Raw genomic sequence first — 23,063 nt, forward strand, 5'->3', positions numbered from 1 at the left:
GGATGGATTAGATTGATAATTATTTTATTAATTTTTGTTAATAATAAAATTTCTTCCTCTTTCTTTCTCATAAGAGAAGAAAAGAAGAAGAAGAAGAAGAAGAAGAAGAAGAAGAAGAAGAGAAAGTAGCCAATAAAGATGAGTGCTTGATCAACATAAGTCGAATTAAGTGAAATTTTTTTGAGTTAGTCGAGTTTATAAGTCCTATTTTATCATTTTAACTCAATTTGATTTTTTTAATCAAGTCGAGTGAAGTGAGTGTAAGACCCCTAACCTGTATCCATCGCCGGATTAGGGTCACGAGGCATTACTAAACAAAAATACAGTTCCGAATATTCTCATATTCACACAAACCATAATCGTATATATAAAGCATATAGCTAATTAAATATTAAACACACATTATTAATCATATTGCAAACATGAATCGTACCTCAAGATTCAACCGAATTCATACCATGAGTATAATCAAATTTTTCATACCAATAACATGCCACAAAGCCATACAATATAAGCTTTATAAACATATAACACAAAATCACATGCTCAACTCTCTAATGGTATTCGAATACCTAATAAGATTAAATATCTTACTTCATAATTCTATACACGCACATGTTAAACCAAATAAATCGTATCACAAGGCTTTTTGTCCATTAGCAAATGCGGCATTAATTAACTTACCACATGGTCAATTATGATTTTAATACCATCTATATATATACACGCATAGTCACCATATCAAAATGAACCATTTTCGAACACCATTAATAAAAACATATCATACCTAGTTCATATGTTAAAATCTTATCTAGACCTCGTCTTTTCAAACATCCAATGAGCCATTAAGAAACTGAACCTAAACAACTAATTATTCAAGCATGAAACATGTGCATACTTATCTAATGGTCAAATATTAACATTTTATTCATTACAAATTCATATGCATTTCTCTATAATATTATTAACCATATTCGGTCACAAATAGACAAATCATATTACACCCAATTCACATGCTCCCAACCGATCCAAATTTCATATAACCATTCATCTCATCATCTATTCAGCTAGCAAATTCACTTATAAAATTGTTACCCATTTCATCATAATAATATTTATCAATTAAACACAATTGACAATTCAAGCATACCTATCTCGCACGCAAATTAGCATCTTTAAACTTCATATGCCAACCATTTAAACAACCACCTATTCGGTCATCCATACAACATCCAAAAATTTACACTATTTCCATATTTCAAATCTTAAGCTTAACATACTATCTCAAAATTATAAGATCAAAACGACTATGTCACTTATAGCTATTCAAAAGACCATCCAACTTACTCAACATATAATCATCATTTTCCATCATGAGCCGTACCTGAAAACCAACCATTCACTCATAATATATGTGTATATTTTACCATTACAAAACGAATCAACATAACCAATACACAATCAACTATATATATTCATCATTTTACCTTATTACCAAGCCAAATTATACCACATTTCATACTTCCAAAATGAGCTAACTATAAAGCCAATTATACATCTTACTACCTTTCCTCATTGTTGAATCAAATAACCAACATTAGCATCATGATCAAAATTACTTAAACATTTGAACCTTAGCTTTAAGAACAAGCCATTTTCGTATGGCTAAATATATATACAAATTTCAAGACCAACCAAAACAAATGCTAGCCTATACATGCCATATATTCAAAGTTTCAAGCTTTTAAAGTACTGAAATAGAGAACGATAGTGTGACGGACTTCCTTGATGATCCCCGAGCTTGTAACTAGCTTTCCAAAAATCTATAACACAACGAACAAACACACCCACAGTAAGCCTAATTTGCCTAGTAAGTCATAAGCAAATAAATTATCAAATTAATATTAGCATAATTATCTCAATATGACCGAACAAGAACAATCTCATGTACATAATAATCACACCTTTAACATATATAATTCATATCATCATCTCAAGTATTATACTTACCTATTTTCATGAACATTTAATTTTGCACGTACCTAAGCCATTTAACTCGATTTCACATTCGATCTAAACTTAACACTGCCCATTAAACCATTCAGAATAAAAAAAGGATACTCGGATAACTCAAAAGGCTTGTACAATGCCTACGTCACAGATGAGATCTTACATGTAATCAAATATCGATGCCACTGTCCCAGACAGAGTCTTACACGTAAATCTCAATTCGATGCCGACGTCCCAGACGTGGTCTTACACGAAATCACATATCAAAATCCTATGTCATGACATATGTATCCTAACTATTCCTATGGTTCGTTCGGGGCTTTCGAACGTTGTAATTCGATCGATTCAAGCTCGTAGCTATTTCTCCCATACTTATATCAATTCGGCATACACATATAAAGTTACTAAAATTCAATTCGATACAATTAAATACATTTTCATATGAATTTAACAATAATTATTTACTTATGAACTTACCTCATACGGACACGAACAGACTGGATCAACTATTCGACAACCTTCGACTTTTCCCAATCCAAATCCGATTTCAATTTTCTTGATCTAAATAAATTCAAATTTGGCTATTTAATAACACATCTCATTTAATTCAATCCATAAACACCAAATTAGGGCATTTACACTTTAGCCCCCAAATTTCACATTTTTGACATTTTAGTCCTTAATACAAAAATACACCAAATACACTAAATTCATCAAAATCATGCCTTAGCCGAATCTTCCAATGGTCCCTAGTAGCCCATATATTTCATTTATTTCACATTTAAGCCCCTAAATTTTCAAATTCCACAAATAAATCCCTAATTTGGATTTTTATAAAAAAATCACTTAATTAAACATGATAATCAAACATCAAAGATTTATTTTTCATCATCAAACAATAAATTCCTCACATTATTAACAATGGCATATCTCAAATTCATCATCAAATCCAAAAATTAAAGCATGGGCTAGGTAATATACAAAGCAACGATCTCAAAAACGTAAAAATTATCGAAAACCAAACAAAATCCATACCTCAATTTGAGCTTCAAAGTGCCGAATCTTTAAAGCTTTCAAATGGTTCTTTTTCTCTTCAATATTCGGCCAAAAGATGAACATGCATGGCCATTTCTTATTTTGTTTTATTTTAATTACATTTTATTATCCATTTACCAATATAACCTTAATGATTTAATAATAAAACCATATAATGCATGCCATTACCGTCCATTCATGTATTCAATGGCTAAATTTCATTTTAAGGACTCCATAATTAATTAATCAAAGCAATTGAGTACTTTAACAATTAGAATGCCACTTTTACAATTTATGCAATTAAGTCCTTTTTATAAAATTGAGCACACAAACTATAAAATTTTCACACAAAATTTTCACACATATAAATTAACATGCTGTAGACACCAAACATAATATTAAAATATTTTTCTGACTCGAAATTTGTGATCCAGAAACCACTGTTCAACTAGGGTCTAAACCGGGTTGTTACAGTGAGATTGGAGTTGAATAAATTTATTGAAGTTAAATAAAAAAAAATTAAACTGGCCATATTGAAATCTTATTGACAATATGACTAAATTCCAAGTTAAAGAACATAAATACCATATATAGTTGAAAAGTCTTTTAAAACAAAATAAGAAAAAAAAACAAGATAATTAGTATGATAAAATTTGATAATTTACTTTTTAAGGAAAATTTTTCATTTTAGATTTTAAAAAAAATATAATTTAATATTTTTATATATTTTAAATATTTTTAAATATTTTTTAATAATTTTATTTTTTAAACTTTTCTATAGTTATAAAAATTTGGAAATATATATATTTTCATAAATATTGTGATTTTTTTTTGAAATTTTTGGTTGGAATGGACTAATCTACACATTTTCGAAATTGTCAAGGACCCAACTGGTATTTACATAAATTTGTTATACAAGTTATTCTAATTATTTGAGTTGTAAAATTCAACTTGACTCAAAACTGGAAAAATTGATATACTTATTCGAGTTGATTTGGAAAAACCGAATAACTGAAATAACTCAATTTGATTAACTCAAAATTTGAAAAAAAAAGATTTATTTTTAATCGAATTGAATTTTGCTTACCCCTAATAGTCAAAATGTTAAATTAAACTTGACACTAATGAGAATCGAGGTCCAGATTCAAGCTTAAATAAATAAGACATAACTCATCTCCCATGAGTGTCAAGGTCTTAAATCGGACTTGTCGAGGTCTTAAGTTGAAGTTGATTTGAAAAAACTCGTCTCCCATGTTAAACCCTAAACCCTCCAATTACACTTAATTTAAAAGACATATTAATTACAATAATTACTCAAATATACTACAAATGTGTAATTACAAGATAACTTTTTAAATCATCCTAAATTTACGAGTTGCAATCAAAATTTACCTCTTCTTTTTTGGTATTCTTTATGTCGGTTTTACTATATATATTGAAAATTCATGATTACTCTTAATAAAATTATCTCGAAAATTTCAACGTGCATTATAACTTTAAAAGTTGAAACTCTTATTAACTAAAAAACGAAACGGAAGAGATGGGATTGGATGGGAGGTATCTACGCATGTGAGACCCAGAACCTGGCGTCGCGTCACACCACAAGGGCCACTCATCAGATGGGCGATTAGAGCCCATTTCAAGCAACAACATTGTTCAAGCTAAGCTTGTACCAATTCATACTCTACTAGATTTATAAATTATCTTTTATTATTGTAATTGTATTTAAATTTTGATACATTAATAATTCATATTTAGTTTTCTTTTTTGATGTTGTGTAATGATCTATCTAAAATTTCCAAGCTTATATTAAAGTTTATTTAAAAATTTATTAAACCAAACTTAAACTAATCTTGAAAGCCCCCCTTCGTTTTTCAGCGAGCCGACCTTTGGATCTGGTTTAGGATTTTACCCTTCCGCTTTGGCTCCTCTCTTGAGGGAGGTTCTTTGACAAAGACTTGTGTTTTTTCAGATTTGCTCGAGTTTTCGAGTCTGAGCCTACTCATTTTTTCTACCTAGTTTGATAAATCTAATGTATTTATGGCTTCGAAGGATTTTCCAAGACGAACAAAATCGCCAATGGCAATACAACACACAAATTAACATTTATTTCTAGTGGCTGATACCATACGATGGAGTTGGAGTCTATGATTTGGCTTGTTATTCCTAACGGTGACATTTTTTTCGACATTTTTCCCTAGGATCAAGTATTTCTTTAGGCTTTATTTCCAAGGATTATGGGTAAAAGTACCGTAAAGGCCCTTACATTAGGAGCTTGATTGTATTTTGCCTCCTCTATTAAAAAAAATGGGATAAACTAATCCATATACGTCAGATCAAAGAGTAAATTTGTCATTATATTAAAAATTCTGTTCATTTCCATTGTTAAAAATTGGTCATTGTACATCAACACGAGGTATATGTGGCACACCATGTATCATTGTTTGGTTATTCTATCAGCAATGCCAATTTTTAACTGTACAAATGGATAAAATTTTTAACAAAAATAACTGATTTATTCTTTGATTTAACGTAGAAGAAATAAAATACAATCTGACCACTAGTACAAAACCTCCATGATACTTTTATCAACCTACTCTTTCGTAAACTTTGAAGAAAGAATTCTAAGTGGATTGCTTATATATACATAGTCGTGAATCCTAATAAAAAATGAAATAGAGGAATAAAGAAAGCAAACAAATTATTTTTCCCTTTCTTCTAAACGTATTCGTAGATTGTCTTTTTCATATAGAAGAGTACAATACTAAGTATTAAACATGTAAAACAAGTTAGGTTAGCTTTAACTCAAGTCCACATGCTTTTCAACTTGAAAGCTATAACTTTTAAGGCTTGAGCTTTCTTGAAGCTATAAATCACATTCATTATTGATTCCAACTACGCAGGAGAAAATGACAAAATTAGGGGTCCCATTCCAATACCAACAATCTGGCCCATCAAATATGGGAACTCCCTCACATGCATCCCAACTAGCTATGACATTTTGGTGCCTAATATGGTGTTTAACTTTGTTGATTCAAGCAAACTACCCATAAATCCATAAAATCCCACTGTTTGTTTAGGGTTAATTTCATTGGATTTACTTAAATTATGATCCAAATTTTAAATTAATTTCTGAAGTTCAAAATGTGTTAATTGAGCCACAAAGTATCAATGTCACATTGATCAGGTCTTTCTGATCATTTAGCTATTAACTTAGATGTTAAATAAAACTTCAAATTTGTCTTCAAGCATATTTGAAATATGTTAATTGAATTGTAAGCTTGTATACTTACTTCATTAACAACTCGAATCTAATGGGTTAAAAGTTAGATAACTAGGATCAAGGTGGCAAGTCGAAGGCTCCTAGAAATGGTAATTTCTTATTTAATCTCTTCAAAATTTGTAAAATTATTAATATGACGATAAAATTTACATTTCATTTTCCCCTTGAAAATAATCTTTCTAAATTTTATCAAAATTATATTTTTTTTAACATGTCAAATTCAAATTATCCATACCATAGGACCACATGTTTACAATATCGTTCGTCGCCCGTACTTTGTGAACTCAATTAGAAAGTTTTAAAACTACAGGACCAATTTAAAATCCGAGTAAATTAACCCCATTCTTAAATATTGCAATCTAACCACTTTTTATCTCTAGATTGAGAAAAAACACAAACCCAGATTCTCATCCATGGAATGCAGCCAAAAAACCAAGCAGAAACCCTGAAACTGGTTTTTTGGAAACTGGCATCTAAAATGCAATGAAGAAAAAACAAAGTACTAAACCCCAAAATTATGGGGTCTCTTACAATCTGGTCATGGGAAAAGAAATGGCAGATAAAAATTTTTGCAGTATAATCATAACAAAAACTACCAATTGGAGCCTTGTTTTTCCTTTTTCTGCCTAAACAAGCTAATCTTCCCACATCAAATCCAATCAATACCCCCCATTTGCCACTCTTTACCCCACAAACTCAAAAATGTGCTGCAGAGAACACTTTGAAAACAACAATGGAACATAATTTTTATGGAACAATTGTTTCATTTCATAATTTAACATTAGCACAGAGTAACAGATATAGTGTTCACAAAAAACCCCAAAGCTTAAGTACAAAAATTCCATAAAAAAAGAGAGAGTAAAATCCCAAACAAAAATAGAGGAAATCAATACAACAATAAAAAACAAGCAAAACCCAAAGCTAGAAAAGCGAAATTAAAGTGATATATTTATATTTTGATCCATTTATTATATAAAACTATAAAAGTAGTAATTAATTAATTAATTAATTAGAATTAGAATTATCTGCCTCTGTTATTCATCTTCTCATAAAACTGAATAGAGAGAAGAGAGAGACATAGATTAACCTCATCTTTCCCCCACCGTGCCGGCGGTTTGGAGTTGATAATCTTGGGCGGAGACCAGGCGGAAGCCGAAGCGGCTTGTGGCTTGGAAAACGTCCAAAGGTAACGGGAGTGGAGCTGACGGAAGCCGCCGAGAGGCAAAACGACAGATCTAAGCTGTTGGGTTCCACAACCGATGTTAGCCCAGTGCCTGGTGCAGATCAGCTCCCAAAGCCGCTCGTCTTTGGCGGTTTGGCGCCATAGACGGCTTACACAAGAAGCCCTAGCCAAAGTCCTTGCATCGACGTGTTTGAAAACTTCGTACAAAAGATTTTCATCTAAATTCATCAACCCAGATTTTGTATCCTCAGGTTCTTCATCTTCTTTGATTTTCTTCAATTTCTGGTCGGAGACGGTTGCCTGAGAATCTGGGGTCCTTCGTTTCATTGAAGGAAAGTTAAAAAAGGCTTTGATTTTTTTGGGGGGTTTTTTCTTTCTAAAATCGTTTTGAGATTTGAGTTTCAGAATTGGAAATAACGAAGGAAAGAGAGGGTGGAGTGGGTGAGGGTAATAGGGATGAATTTGTTGGGTATCGAAGAAGACAAAGAGGATAAATGAATGTGGAGTTGAGAGCTGTTGACAAAATGGGGTATTTGTTTAAATTTTAATAGGGAAACTTTAATAAATATATTGATAAAAAAACCTTTAATAAATATATAACAAACACGGTAGTAAAAAAGATTTATGTTTTGACTTGGTTAATTCTTGGAATTGATATTATTGTTAGTTTAGGACTAGAGGATATGAGTTTGAGTATGTTAAAACACGTTTATCCTCCTAATCAAGATTGAGGATAGGTTATAAATGGTTCTAGGCTTGTAAAAAAAAAAGATGTTTTGTAAGATTGATATTGCTTCAAGTTTTGTGAAGGGTTCTTCAAAAAAAAAAGGTTTCGGGAAGGGAGAATCGTAGATTGGGAATGGACTATGAATAGTTCTAGGTACTATAAAAAAATTGATGTTTTGTAAGATTGATGTCGGTTAAAGTTTTGTGAACGGGGGAATGGGAGTTCTCAGAATTTTATAGGAAAAAAAAAGATGTTTTCTAATATTGATGTCGGTTCAAGGTTTGTGAGTGGAGAGAATAGCACTGAGAAAGTTTTGTCACATTTGATAGTTTAACTCGATTTAATTTCGGATTTGTTGAGGTTCAATATAATTACTGAATATCCAAGGGTCTAAAATAAACCTATAATAAATATATCAATGTTGAAAACTACATTGAATTTATTTTAAGGTAAACTATAAAAATAGTCACTCAATTATGCACTTAGTTCTATTTTAGTTACCTAACTATTAATTTTGAAATTAAATATTTTAGTCACTCTTCCGTTAGATGTTGTTAACTTAGTAATAAAAATCTAATGTGAGCTTTTTTAATGGTCTAATAACAAATTTAGCTCTCTAATGTTTACACAGTTTATCAATTTAATCCTAAATTAAAAAATTCAACAAGTTCTATCAAAAAACAACTCGACCCTCACTCACACACGATAATACTCACCCCCTAGCCCTTTCGTCAACCACCATACATGACACATCACTATTTTCAACTCACCTTCACCATCATTATTTCATCTTCTCTAAACACCAAATAAACACTGAAGCTTCCATCATCTTACCACCCTTCTTTCAACCCAAAACCAGTAGTCAAATCCGGTTGAAACAACTATAAACCTCACAATCTCACAATCTTACCCCTTTGTTGATGATGTCACCACCACCCTTTTCCTCTCAACTCCTACGCACTACTCTCACCAACCATCTATCTGAGACCCATCGTGTTCCAAGCTTCACCATCTTTCACCATCTAACTTCTGACCCCTGATCCAAAATCAACTCGAAAATACTTTAAAATCTCAACATTCACAACACCCTTAATACACGATAGTCACAAAACACCCAATAAACCAACAACCATCAAGATAGAAGAGACAATACCAAAAAAAACAAAAAAGAAGAAGTTTCTCTACTTTGAAGAGGAATACCGAGTTCCATTTAAAGTCTAGTTCAGGTGGTTCAAGTTCATCTCTCGATGATCTCAACAGTCAAAAGTTAGCTACTGACTAGGGAAGCAAGAGAAGGTTAGTATTTAGGGGAAAAGCAAGAGTTAGTCTCGGAGGTGCAACCATTAGAAAAGCAACAACAATTGGTGGCGATGATTCAAAGTGGATAGTAGTTATGGATTTTCTAGAAAAAGAGAGAGAAAGAAGTAGAAAAAGTGAAATAGTAAGTAGAGAGGAGATTGAGGGTTGACAAGATGATGCGTCATGTATAGTGGTTGACAAGAGGGTCGAGGGTGTACTGCTAATAATGAGAGAGAGTTTAGTTGTTTTTTGATAAAATTTGTTGATTTTTTTTTTAATTTAGAATCAAATTGATAAAAATTGTAAACATTGGACGGCTAAATTTGTTCTTAGGCCAATAAAAAAGCCCATGTTAGATTTCCATTACTTAGTTAACAATAACTAATGAAAGAGCGAGTAAATTTTTAATTCCAAAAAGTTGAGTGGCTAAATAAAAAAATTAATAGTTGGGTGACTAAAATAGAATCAAGTGCATATTTGGGTGACTATTCTTATAGTTTACCATTTTTTATGCTTTGGTAAAACTCAAGCAAACTTGTCATCGTCTAAACCACTCTCTGAGGTAAGATTGTGCACTATGACAAACAATTGTAACTATTCAACTTTGACATTTTCATTTCATCTGAAGAATCATGGATCATTTATTTTAATACTTCTAATTATATGACATGTTCTTCTAATTTTTTTTATCTTATACTCCATATTCTAGTATTTCTACAATTAAAATTGTAGATGACCCTTTAGTTATTGTTGTTCGAATAGGTTCAATACAAATCTTCAAAGATCTTACCCTTCATTTTGTTTCACATGTCCTAGCTTTAAAATGTAGTCCATTGTCCCTTGGTAACTCATGTTTAACAATAATTATAAGGTTAATTTTTTGGGGTTGGTATGTTTGTTGTCTAAGTTAGTTTTGGCACTTTTGGCAAGTGACCCATAATGTTTTTAAGGTTGGAATTTATCTTTTGACTATTAGTTAATTATTCTTGCTTATGCTAGTTTGATTACGTGAATTGGTTGATTAAGTGTTGATGCATGAAAGGTTATGATTCAGTGATGTTTGAATGTGTTTAGATGGTTCAATTTGATGATTATATTTTGAGGTAAGTTTGGGTTTAATTTAGTAAGGTTTTGGACACTTAGAAGTGCAAAAGTTTAACCATTTGGTCAGTCTTGAGACCGCTAGAACAAATTTCATTTAAATTTTGCATTCAAGTGCATAAGGTCTCGAGACATAGTTGTATAGTCTCGAGACATGTTCCAAAATCTCGAGACAAGTGGTCATTATCTCGAGACAATTGTTCCTAAGTCTCGAAACAGAAGAACATCAAAGCTAAATATATTTTTCCTTGCTTCAAGTCTCGAGATAGGAATCCTTTGTCTCGAGACATTCAAATATCGAAGCAAAAAATAGGAGAACGGGAAGACTGGTGTCACATCATGAAAATCGGGTTAGATGAATTTGGAATTGCAGACTAAGAGATTGTCACTTTTTTACCTTTTATTTATAAACTCGTAAAATTATTTTAAGGATGAGTAATTGGCTTAATGATTAAAAACTAGTGTAATTCTCATTGAAACCTAAGTTCAAATCCCTTTGTGTGTGAAAATCTTATTTTTATAAATTTTTGCCCCCTTCCTTAGGAGTGTCATCCAAGCCTATAGAACCCCTAGGTTTAAATATCAATTTTTATCACAAAAATCAACCTTTTTCATTTTATTCTTTTCTCCTTGCCACCCAACCTTTCTTCCCCTCTATTCATCTCTATTTTTCTTTCCGTTTTCCTGCCACTGTTATTGCCACCCCTACATTCTTTTCTTTTTTTTTGCATTCTTCACGAATCCATTGTCACATAATTGAATTGGAAAGGGTAAGTTTATTAGGGTAAATCTGATTTTACGTTTTTGATTCCTTTCATTCTCTATTTCCTTGTGCTGGCAGAATAAGTAATCTTATAAATTAACTTTTGGCAAAGGTTCAGATCTGAATCTCTCGGATCTTCAGTGAAGAAAGTGGTCATCTACATCTTTCGAGCAATCAAATGTAGAGCAAGTGAAATTGGTTAGTTTTTATTCCTCTGTTTAAGTCGAATTCTATAGAATATCCTAGGATTGTTGTTAAACAATTTGGACTTGGTGTTAGGTACAAATCTAAACTAGTTGTAGTCGAATTTAGGGCTTTAGAGCGATGAATAACATCAGTTATTCGGAGTGTGGATTTTTCAAGTGTGTGTTCTAGCTAAAAGATGGAAAATCGAGTGTGGATATTAGACCACACGACTTGCCCACATGGGCGTGCATCGCACACGGGCAGATGGCACGGTCGTGTGCCACTGTTTCGTTAAGGTTAAAGTAGGCCACTGTAACAGACTATTTTCAGTGAAATCAGAATAGTGGTTTCGGGGCCACAAATCTGAAGTTAGAAATTTTAGTTTAATATTTTTATATAGTCTAAGTATGATAGAAATATCGTATAAAAATTTCGTTGAGAAATTTTACCGTTTGCATGCCTAATTTGATAAAAAGGACTAAATTGCATAAAGTGCAAAGGTTGTGTTCTAATAGATAAAGGTATTAAATAACTATAGAATCTTAAATTGGAGGTCCTTATATAGTAATTAGTCATTAAGGTTGATTAGTGGTTAAGCATGAGTAGTCATCATTGGAAATTGAATAAATTATTAATGTTAATTTTGGAAATTAGTGATTAAAGTTATAATAAATAAAATAAAATAAACTATTATCATCATCTTCCACCAAAAAAAGAAGAAGAAGAAGAAAACCTAGCCATGGAAGCTTGAATTTGGGCAAGCTTATTTTGCTCAATTAGGTATGTATTTTTGTTCCGTTTTTTATGATTTCTATGTTTCTGGGATCGTAGTATCTTAATCTAGCTAAATCGTGGATTAATTTACAAAGCTATTAAAGTATTCGAGTTTTTCTATTGATGAACATGTTTGAGTTTTGAAGTTTGATGATAGAAAATGAATGGTTGTTGTTAGATAAACAACTTTTGTAAAGAGATTTTTAGTGAAATTATCAATTAGTGGCTAAAATAAGAAAGGTGATAAATTTATGGTAAATTTTATAAATTTGTGAAATATATGGGCTACTATTAATATGTATAAAAATTGGCTAGGCTTGGGTAAGGATTAAATTGCATGAAATTTATTTTTCGAGCCTAGAGACTAAATTACAAAGAAATTAAAAGTATAGGGCGAAATGGTAAATTTTGCCAAAATTCCATGTTGGATTAAATTGAATGAGAATTATATTGAAATGAGTTAAATTCATTCGTATAGATCCTGTCAGACCTCGTACAGAGTTAGATTGAGGCAAAGAGAAAATATCTTATTAGTCGCCTTCGTATCTACGTACACTTGTCGAGATAAGTTCATGTAATTAAGTTGTACATTTATATGTTTTAAATTGAATTATTTGTTTGCGAATTGTATAATTGCCATGAATAAATATCAGTTGTATATTTAACAATTATCGAGCCCCGTTTGAATCTTTGGAATCCGTAGGATACAAATGACATGTCATTAGGGTCACCGATTTCAACTCTTATGAGCTTCCCGATACTCATCTCGCATGAATTTTCCGTTATTCAGCTCAGAGGAGCTTACCGTTTACAACTCGTATGAGCATACATGTACATTAATTGACATATTACAATTCAGTACACTTCGTGTGTACTACTCGTGTATCGAACGATATTCTAAATGGTTCAATGGGAAAAGTTCTGTTACGAGATTATATAAGTTTGATATGAACTATTACTGATATTTACATGAAATACTGGAAACGTGAGTACTTGATGAATTCATCCGTGTGTGTTGGATCTTATATGTGATTTTCATGGCTAATATGTTGGTGATCATGTGTTTAGGCTTTTGGCCAAATTGGTTGAGATATGCTATGTTTACTTACCTATTTTATGGATATATGGTAAGTTAAATTTTATGTTATACGAACTTACTAAGCTTAATTGCTTACTCTGTGTTATTTTTTTCGTGTTTTATAGTAATTTGAAAGCTCATTTAGTTTGGAAGCTTGTTGGAGCTATATCACACTATCCATCGGCTCTTTTGGTACTTTCGAATATTTAAGTTAGGTTATAATAACATGTATAGGTTAATTTGGCCAATGTTGGCATATAATTGTTTTGTAGAGATTAGCCACTTAAATGACTTGTGTTTGGTATATTTTGAAGTATATATATATGTGGCCTTACCATATTTGATGTATATTAAATATGATCAAATGATGAAAAGTAAAATGTGGTTTGAATATGCATATATGTATTTGGTCATTTAGGTAAGTTTGGATACTTGGTTTACATGTTTTTAAGTTTTCATTTGAGGTGCCTAAGGGCATATTGGTTGTATGTGGTGATATTTATTGTTTAAGACTTGATTTCTTGTTTTGAATGCCTTGTTATGGCTTGTTGATGTGCAAAATTGTTGAGTTCATTTGGTGTCAAATTAGGTGAGAAAGTGGCTTGAAAAATGACCTATTTTAAATTACGCAAGTCAGTATGCTCACACAGCCTAGTACACGGGCATTTGGCTTGGCCGTGTGGCTCACGTCAGGGAGTTACACAAGCTGGGACACGACCGTGTGTCCCTATTTCGAATGTCCACACAGTCTAAGACACGGGCGTGTCTCTTGGCCGTGTGATTCACATGGCCTGGCTACACAGTCATGTGACCTCTTCAGCTTTGAAAAATTTTAATGTTTTCTAAAAAATTCTTTGATTTGAGTACCTGATTTAGTCTCAACTTATTTTTAATGCGTATTATGGGCCTCGAGGGCTCGCATAAGGGACAATATGTTTGATTTTGATTGGTTTCTGACATGAATGTTATATGATATGAAATGTCTATTTAATTGATCTGTAAACTCTGATAATGCTCCATAACCTTGTTCTGGCGATGGATATGGATTAGGGGTGTTATAGCTACATGACCTAGGGTAGATTACACGACCTGACACACGACCATGTGACCATTGTTGGGAAAAAAATATCATTTTGTACATGGTCACAGCGATTTACATGACCATGTACCTTAGTAACACAGTCTATACCTCATCACACGACCGTGTGACCCCCATTTCACTGTTTTTTTTTCTGTTTTGTAATATATTTTGATTTAGTCTCTGTGGGATTCCCTATATGTTAGAGCCCCCTGTATGTATGATTGAGATTTCATTAATTGGTTGTATGATTGTGATCGATATGAAATTACTTGTACGTAAGCATGTTTTGATTGCTACTATTAATATTGTTTTCATGAAAATCATGTCTTTGAAATTGTTAAATCGAAGCGTGTTGACTATGCAATTGATATTGTTACTATTATTGTATTAACTAGCATGTTGTGCTAAATGATTGATATGATACTGTTACTGTTACCATATTGTTTAACCTGATATGCTACATGAGTGGTATGCCATTATGCACTACATGAGTTAAGGTTTGTGGGATGACGGTGGAGTTTCGTGGAGTACCGAAGGCAGTTAAAGTTCGCATTATTGTTGTCAATGCATTGTACCAAAGTACTGAGGAGACTGGACAATTTATTCGCATTATTGGCAGCTTTTATTTGCAAAAATCGTTGTGTGTTATCCTACTTTACTAGTGGCTTGACCACAACATCGGTAGCAATGTTTGCACTTATACTGGCAGTTTATCTGTATTATTGTTACTAGTGGTATATCCACATCAAGCGTTAGCTCGCATTGTTTGGAGTTTATGAGTTTTGGGGAACTCGTGGTGTGTAACGGATAGATGGGTAGGATTATTTCACCAATTCATTGAGCATGCCATATACAAATATTGTTGTGCCTTGATAAACTATATGAGTTGTATACAATGCCTTTTGTTATTTTGACTGTTTGTACATCTACTTTGTTTAGACTCACACTGAGCTTTCCTAAGCTCACCCTTTTAGTTTCCTACTTCTCAAGAAATACTCAAAACTAGGATCGAACTTGGCATGCGGACGATTCTCAAACATCGGACTATGTTTAAAATAAATAATTTCTCTTTATAAGTTTTCTACTAGTTTTTGGATTGTAATTTATTAGACTGGACTCTGGCTTGGTGATTTTGTTTTGGGGGAGTATTTTATCCATGCATCATATATTTGAATAGTTCTGACTTAAAAATCGGTAAATGCATGCTATTTGGACTAAGTAAGATCTAAAATGGTTTATTTATACTGTAATATGTGTGTTCATGGTTTTAGGAAAAGAGTCGTTGACGATATGATTTTACAAAGACATTTACTTTTATTAAAATAATAAATTCTAAAGATGGAATGATCTATAAAATGAATGTCTTAGCCTAACCTAATAAACAACTGCGTTTTCCAAAGGTTAGATGAGTTAGGAGTTTTCTTCAAAAAGCGTTTAGAGTTTGTTAGCCATTCCGGTGGCTAATATAGCCTTCATGATTCGATCATGACATTTAGGCCAAGTTGGAGAGGTTACAACTGGTCTCGAGACCTTGTTTGGAGGCATAAATGACCTTGTCTCAAGACATGACATGTAGCGTCTCGAGACATGTTAACATCGAAGCTAAAAATCCCAAAGTTATTTATGACTTGTTTCGAGATGGAGACCTCTGTCTCGAAACATGAAGACCCTTTTTTGGAGACATAAATTTGAAATTTGACATTTGAGTTTAGATTTGAGTCCTAACTTTGAAATTAACCTATATAATCCCTGTAAAGTGATGAAATGAAATCAATGTGTATAAATGCATACATATGAAATATTTTGATGATTGAATTAAATGTATTTGTGTTATAATAGCTTGATTTGCTTCGGCGACATAATGTGACACCACACTCTTGGGTCTAACGATCGAGTAGGGTATAGGGTGTTACATATTTACTTAAAAGAGAAATACATAACTAGCCAAAATTTTCAAACTTTTCACAATATGGTTCAAACACAATTTCATATTGAAAATTTCAATCTTAACATTGTTCCAATGTTCTTGTTCACATTCATTATTAACATTGTTCCAAACTTTATCCTTAAGCCATAAAAAAAATCTTCTTTGGATATTCTATAACCAAAAAAGGCATCAAAGCTTTTCTCATAAAACAAAATAGTTTTTGTTACTAGTGGTGTCACTTTTCTTAAAGAAATGTCATATTATGACCACACTTCTCTTCAGGGAAGAGTAGTAACAAAGAAGCTCATTTGTGGGAGTGAGACACTATTATTGAAAGAATGTCGCCATAGTGACCATTCATAGTTGAGGTTCCAACTTTAGTCGCAATACCACAACCATTGCAAACAACTTTGGTCCCAACACTACAATTGTTTATCTCATCTCGTGCATCTCAAAAATATGTAAACTTGAAGACCAAGACCTATTCGCAAGTGTATGAAATCAAGTAATAGTATACTTTATTAGAAAAAATAATTTTCGGAAGTCTTTCAAAGATCGTACTCTTGGGAAGAATTATTTGTTAAATCTTTTGGTAATTTGAAGACTTTGACACTAGTAAAACAAAGTACCAACCTAGTAGAATTGAGAGCTATCTATGCTATATATAAAAAAAAACATTGTCATGAAATCAAACCTAAACACTTAGATAACTCTAATGCTAATAATCAAACTCTCAACTAACAATTTCACTAACAAGCTTTAATAATGATTGATTGATCGGTTTAATAACTATGAAACAAAATACTAAATTGATTTGATTTATGGTTACTAACACTAGGTCCTTTTGATCACTCAACTCACCTTTAATCTTAAAGTTTGTCACTAAATCACATCTTTCCCTATTAATTCAACATATACCAAGTCTCTCAACTTAAAGGACAGTCGACAAGGTTAAATTTATCTATTTTTGACTAAGGTCAGTCTTTGTTTTTCTTAGTCTAAATGCGTACCTTAAGTTAAATTATGTTAATAAATTCAATGGCCGTTAATATTTTTTAATAATGATATGGGATGAGATTGCTTGGGATTGAAGCTAGACTCTCATGCCTCACAGCCTAATACTCTTGCCACCAAATTAAGAGGTTACCGACAGATTGTTAAAATATTAATCTACAAATATGAAATTATATAAAATTACTTTAATTTTATATTTTACACTAATATAAATGATAAAATATAACATTTTAAAAAATAACATAATGACCAATTTGAAAACAAATATCTATAGTATTGACGCAATAATCAATCTTTTTCTCATAACAATGATGGACTTAAATCCTTATAATTTTGCTCACAGTAGGAGTTGCATATTTCAACACCAATTATAAATTCATAAATATCTCACAAACTATGGTCAATATCTTATATTATGAAAAATATTTACATTTTAATATACTATTTTTTACCAAATTATTGGAAAGACAACATTAATTAAATTACTACATTTCTTAATATTATCATAACCCAGACCGTTAGACTTAAAAATCATAATAATACCCTCACAATTTTACTAATGTCTTAATCATTGATTTAAATATATATTAAAAACTCTTTATTGGCCTGATAGTTAGGGTGTTCACCGTCTCAAGTGTGATTCGAGTTTAAAATTCAATTAGGGCAATGTCCTCTTCTTATATAATTCACCAAAAAATCATTTAACACAAATCTTTAGCTTTGGTCTTAGATTTGTCAATCTTTAGTAGTTTCGACTCGATCCAATTTGTTTATTAAAAAGAATAAATTTAAATAAATTCTTTTATTTTTAAATAGAAAAGCTGACTATTTGAGCATGAATTTATTTTAACTTTGACTCTAAAAAAATTTTAATTTTATTTTGACCCCTCCCCAAATAAATTTCCTAATTTCGCTATGGGTTTTTATTTTTATTTTATAATTGTAGTGTCTTTATTTGTTGTACAAATTGAAACTAGTCCTTCAAGTGAGGTGTGGATATAAGTAAAAACCTTTTAATAATGAGAATTTCAGAATTAGAGGAAGCAAAGTCATCTCAATTCTTAATGAAAGTCAAGCAGATGTAAAAGTGAAAGGTAAAAAGCAATTTTCATGGTTAGGAGTAAACCACGACTTTGATTTATTTATTTTTATTTGGATTTCGTGTAATGGATGGAACTTTGTTTTGTTGCCAAGATTCGGAGCATAATATTTTGAGAAATCCCCCATGAAAATGATGTTTTTGTCTCTCACTACCATTACCTTATACCCGACCGGATCTTCATCCGGTCCAAATATACTCTTATGGTTTTCAATCTCCAAATGTAGAACAAGTCATGGCTTGGCGCTTCATCTCATTACAGATTTTGACTAATAAAAGATTGAATAATTTATATGTTATTGTATAAAAAGAAAAGGAGCTACCAACTTGTCATATATAGAAGTGTCGTTGTACGAAAACAAACAAAGATTGTGGTTGCTTTCCAATTTGATGCTGACTCCATGTATTGGGCTATAATGGACCTTGGGTCGATGATGGTTGATTACCATTCCCACTATGAAAACCTGACTACAACCCCTGCCCTAGCCAATGAAAGTTCACTCATATTTGGGCTATATAATGGGGCCGAACTTCGACAAAGTTAATAAGGATTTTCCTAGTGAATTAAAGTTGTTTTAGTTTCACATTGTTTAAAGTTTGGATTGTCGATACCATTTTTAAATTAGAAAAAAGGGGATTGACTTTGAAAATGAAAAGGGGAGTCGCCACCGATCTTTTATTGAGGTGTGACCGGTTCACCATTAAAATAATTTTGGTCTGCGAAATTTGAGAAAACAAGTTCGGGAGTCGGTTACGCACGAGGAAAGGTTAGCACCCTCGTAACGCCCAAAATTGGTACCAAATTAATTGTTCAAGGTCTTATTATCAAAATTTTGAAAAGATTTTAAAATATGATTCTTTGAAGTTTAAATTTGAATAAACCAAATAAGACGCACTCATTTTGAAGAAATAAATTACTACACTCAATGAGTTAGAGTGCAACAATTCAATCATCAAAATTAAGTATGTCTTTTTAATTTTTTAAATTTTAAAATTCATGTGTTTGGTCATTTAGGTCAATCGAGAAATCAAAATCCAGTAAGTTAGGGTTCAATTTCTCAAAATTCCTAAACACCAAATATTACCTTTATTGTAAAATCAAGACAACAAAATGTCTATCCAGTAAGTTAGGATCCGACATCTCGAAATCTACAAAGTTTTATTTGGAAATTATAAGGTTTTAACAAAATAAGCACTCGGCTATTTAAATTCACTGAGAAGAATTGAAGCCCAGTAAGTTAGGGCACAATCTTCTCGTGAATTATGAATATTGAGTATTGTAATATCTAGAAAAAGATTTCGAAACTTAAACCATATTAAATGCAAAATTTTTTTAGCGAATGAAACACAGTGGAATAATGTACAATACTAAGCGATAATTTGTAACCAAAATGCATTCTAATGAACTACGAATAATTAGCAAATACAAACAAGCAATACAATACACCTAAGAGCAATTCTCACATCATATATTATGTTAACATTTAAAAGCTAATGAATCTAAAGTCAATCAAAACACCAAATAAATTAACACACATGAAAATTTACAAGATTTTAAAATAACTTAAGATGTATGAAAGAAAGGAAATTATAATTCAAATAAATTTAAAATCAATAACATATACATATATAAGAATTTGAAATAAATCAAAATTATAGTTAAAAATAAATATCAAATGAAATAATAGTATCCAAATAAATTTAAAAAATAAATATTATAATTAAAGAAAATAACATATATTTATTAATTTAAATAAATAATACTTGTAGAAATAAAAAAAATTCAAAATGGATAGTAGCATATAATAATACATAAAAAATGAAATAATTAAGTGAAATATAACAAAGTAGTTTTTAAAATGAAATAAATTACGTATGTATTAAAATAAGTGGAAAAATACAATAATATGAGATCAATAATATACATTTATATATAAAATAAACATAATTTGATATAAATTATATATACATATGTATATAAAATAGTATTATATTATATAAAACAAATTAAGCAGTACTAATGATGATACATTGATTTTTTTTTAAAAAATAATATATATAATTTTAGAAGAAACTTAAAACTAATAATGTATAGAATGAAATACTGTAAAAAGAAGAAAAGTAAATATATAAACAAACCTTAATAATAATAATAATAATAATAATAATAATAATAATAATAATAAAGTTAAAAATGAAATTGGAATTTAAATAAATTAAAAAGTAAACACTGCAAGTATAAATAAAAGGGAATATAAAGATAGACCAAATTGGTAATCGACTTAAAAAAAAGGAGGGACTAAAAAAGTAATTAAACGCATGACCTGGGCATTCAATCCTAATAATGAAAACAATACCGCATAACTGTGGATCAAATTGAAAACAAAATAAAATATGCAATTCAAATTAAAAAATTGAAGAAAATCAAATCGAAGCACCACAAAACAAGAGGGACTCGTCGTGCAAATGGACCAATGAACAGAAGCATGTGGATCCTGCTCCGGGTCGGGTCACCACGCGGGTCTGAGAACGGCGTCGTTTTTCAACGCATATATAACCTAAAACTAATGCATTAAGCCATTTTGACAGATTTGCTAAACCTAAACAACCCTCCTCTGTGCACCGCTCTGCGTTCTGAGAGCATTCGAACGGTCTTCGATCTCAGCCCCTTCTCCGATGATGACGGAGAGAACCAGGATCGCGCCATCAGGTAACTCCTTTCTCTAATTTTACTTTCACTTTTATTTTACACTAGCTATAAACAAAAGAATAAAAGGAAAATAGAAAAAAAAAACGAAGAGAAACTTAAAAAAAAAACTTTGCGAAACTTAGTTTTCTTTGAATCTTTTTTCCTTGTTTCTGTATTCAATCTGTGTAAAAAAGGAAGAAAAGGCCCCTGTTACAGAAAATGAATCGGCTTTTTATAGCCAAAGCCAAAAGAAAAGAAAAATACATAATAAAAAAACAAAAATCCCTTCTCCTCTCTATTCTTTTTTTTTCTTTTTGCTCTTTTTTTTTGTTTTCTTTTTGTTGTTGGTTGTTTGTTTGTTTGCTGTGCAGGTACGGCGTACGGAGGCCAGCTGGAGGCGCGTGGAGGCACTGCATGCGTGGAGAGTGGTTCGGCACGCGCGGAGGATGGCCTTGGTGGCTGCGGCGCTGGAAGCTGTTGCTGCTAGGGTTTCTTTGAAACTGCTTTGGGCTTGTATTGGGCTAACGGTTTGGGTAGTTTAGGTTAAATGATTTGGGGTTATTGGGCTAGGCTAGTGGGTTAAAACGATTTGGGCCACGTTGGGCCCATGTATTTGGACTATGGACTTTTAGATTTTGGTTTGGTTTATTTTATTTTTTTATATTTTTGTTTATTTATTTCTGATTTGGGCCGGGCAATATTGGGCCATTACATGGATGATTGGATTTTGAGACATATTGATTTCTTTGTGTAGGGTGATTTCAGATTCAAATCATTTTGAGTTTTACTCCTTATAGATACATGTCTTATTTGTTTGGGTCATGTTGAGTTTATGTTGTGTTAGGTTCAAATTGTTTTCAGTTTGGATTAAACAAGTCAAGGTTGTTGACTTTTTATGATCAAATAAGTTGCACTAGGTTTAGGTTCGAGTTAGTCAAGTTGGATTTTTGGATTTGGGTTAGAATTGACAATTCTAGATACTAGTATATGTTAAATGAATTAATGTAGAGGTGTTCATGTGTCGAGCCTAGTTCGAGCAGGGCTTAAGTATGACATTAATATATTTTATGATTGCCCAAGTCCAACTTGACTTGAAATAAGTTTAAAATTTTGCCCAAGCCCGTCCATATTTGTAAATGACTAACCAAATTATTTATATTATTTATTAAAAAATTATATATAAACAACTTGACATTTTTTAATGTTTTTTATACAATGCCTATAACTATCCATTACCCCTCCCTAACCCTTAAACAAAAGGATAAACACGCTTCAACGCGCTCGAATCCATGTTCTCTTACACTAGCAACAATATCGATGTCAATTGAATTAAGACTCAATCGACCATTTTTTAATGTTTATATGATATAGTATTATATATTACTATACTATCAAAAACTCTTCTCTATATATGTTTTTGAAATCATGAGGGTTCGCCTTTTATAATACAGTCTTTTGGTGAGACTAGTCGAAGTCACAAATCACAAGATTCGATGGTTGTTGAAAGGATGATAGAGCAAGGGTATAACAAGTCTCAACAATTTTTTTTTCTTGGAAAAATGCATTCTAAATATTTAATTTTAAATTTACATAATTACCCTTCTTTCAATCTTTAAGAACATAGCTGATTTGACAAAATCGTAACTATCTTCAATGCTGAATATAGCGTTGGGATAGCTTTTATACACTGTTATAGGTACATTTTTCTTGCATTTTTTTCTTTAAACGACAGCTAGGTCAAATGAAAATTCTGTGAACTCGTTGAAAATGAAAGCAATCCAGCCATGAAATGATCTTAGTTTTACATTAACCTG

The 23,063-nt window shown here is 31.4% G+C and overlaps 2 protein-coding genes and 1 long non-coding RNA gene across 3 annotated transcripts; 1 reads left to right on the top strand and 2 right to left on the bottom strand.

The window, feature by feature from the left end:
- Positions 1 to 1,541: 1,541 nt before the first annotated feature.
- On the bottom strand, positions 1,542 to 3,115 carry LOC121218182 (uncharacterized). Its single transcript, XR_005914389.1, has 3 exons — positions 3,046 to 3,115; positions 2,488 to 2,571; positions 1,542 to 1,823 (listed from the first exon to the last, which is right to left on the bottom strand). It is a non-coding gene; the product is annotated as an uncharacterized lncRNA (long non-coding RNA).
- A 3,957-nt stretch (positions 3,116 to 7,072) lies between these two features.
- Positions 7,073 to 8,075, bottom strand: LOC107930621 (F-box protein GID2). Its single transcript, XM_016862295.2, has one exon. The coding sequence runs from the start codon at positions 7,836 to 7,838 to the stop codon at positions 7,350 to 7,352; it is 489 nt and encodes a 162-aa protein (XP_016717784.2). The 5' UTR covers positions 7,839 to 8,075; the 3' UTR covers positions 7,073 to 7,349.
- Positions 8,076 to 15,026: 6,951 nt separating this feature from the next.
- LOC121218718 (uncharacterized) lies at positions 15,027 to 22,045 on the top strand. The gene is made up of 3 exons (XM_041096406.1): positions 15,027 to 15,099; positions 21,138 to 21,270; positions 21,621 to 22,045. Exons 1-3 carry the CDS (start codon positions 15,027 to 15,029, stop codon positions 21,745 to 21,747), a joined length of 333 nt encoding a protein of 110 aa, XP_040952340.1. The 3' UTR covers positions 21,748 to 22,045.
- Positions 22,046 to 23,063: the final 1,018 nt, after the last annotated feature.

The sequence above is a fragment of the Gossypium hirsutum genome, chromosome D06 (assembly GCF_007990345.1).
Source record: "Gossypium hirsutum isolate 1008001.06 chromosome D06, Gossypium_hirsutum_v2.1, whole genome shotgun sequence".
Taxonomy (NCBI): domain Eukaryota; kingdom Viridiplantae; phylum Streptophyta; class Magnoliopsida; order Malvales; family Malvaceae; genus Gossypium; species Gossypium hirsutum.

What these genes read in the sequence shown, in the direction of transcription:
- LOC107930621 (XM_016862295.2), bottom strand. Translation starts at nt 7,838, where the DNA reads ATGAAACGAAGGACCCCAGATTCTCAGGCAACCGTCTCCGACCAGAAA.
- LOC121218718 (XM_041096406.1), top strand. Translation starts at nt 15,027, where the DNA reads ATGACGGTGGAGTTTCGTGGAGTACCGAAGGCAGTTAAAGTTCGCATT. An exon ending in TGTCAATGCATTGTACCAAA is followed by an intron (nt 15,100 to 21,137) that starts GTACTGAGGAGA and finishes TAATGCATTAAG; the next exon opens with CCATTTTGACAGATTTGCTA. An exon ending in AACCAGGATCGCGCCATCAG is followed by an intron (nt 21,271 to 21,620) that starts GTAACTCCTTTC and finishes TTTGCTGTGCAG; the next exon opens with GTACGGCGTACGGAGGCCAG.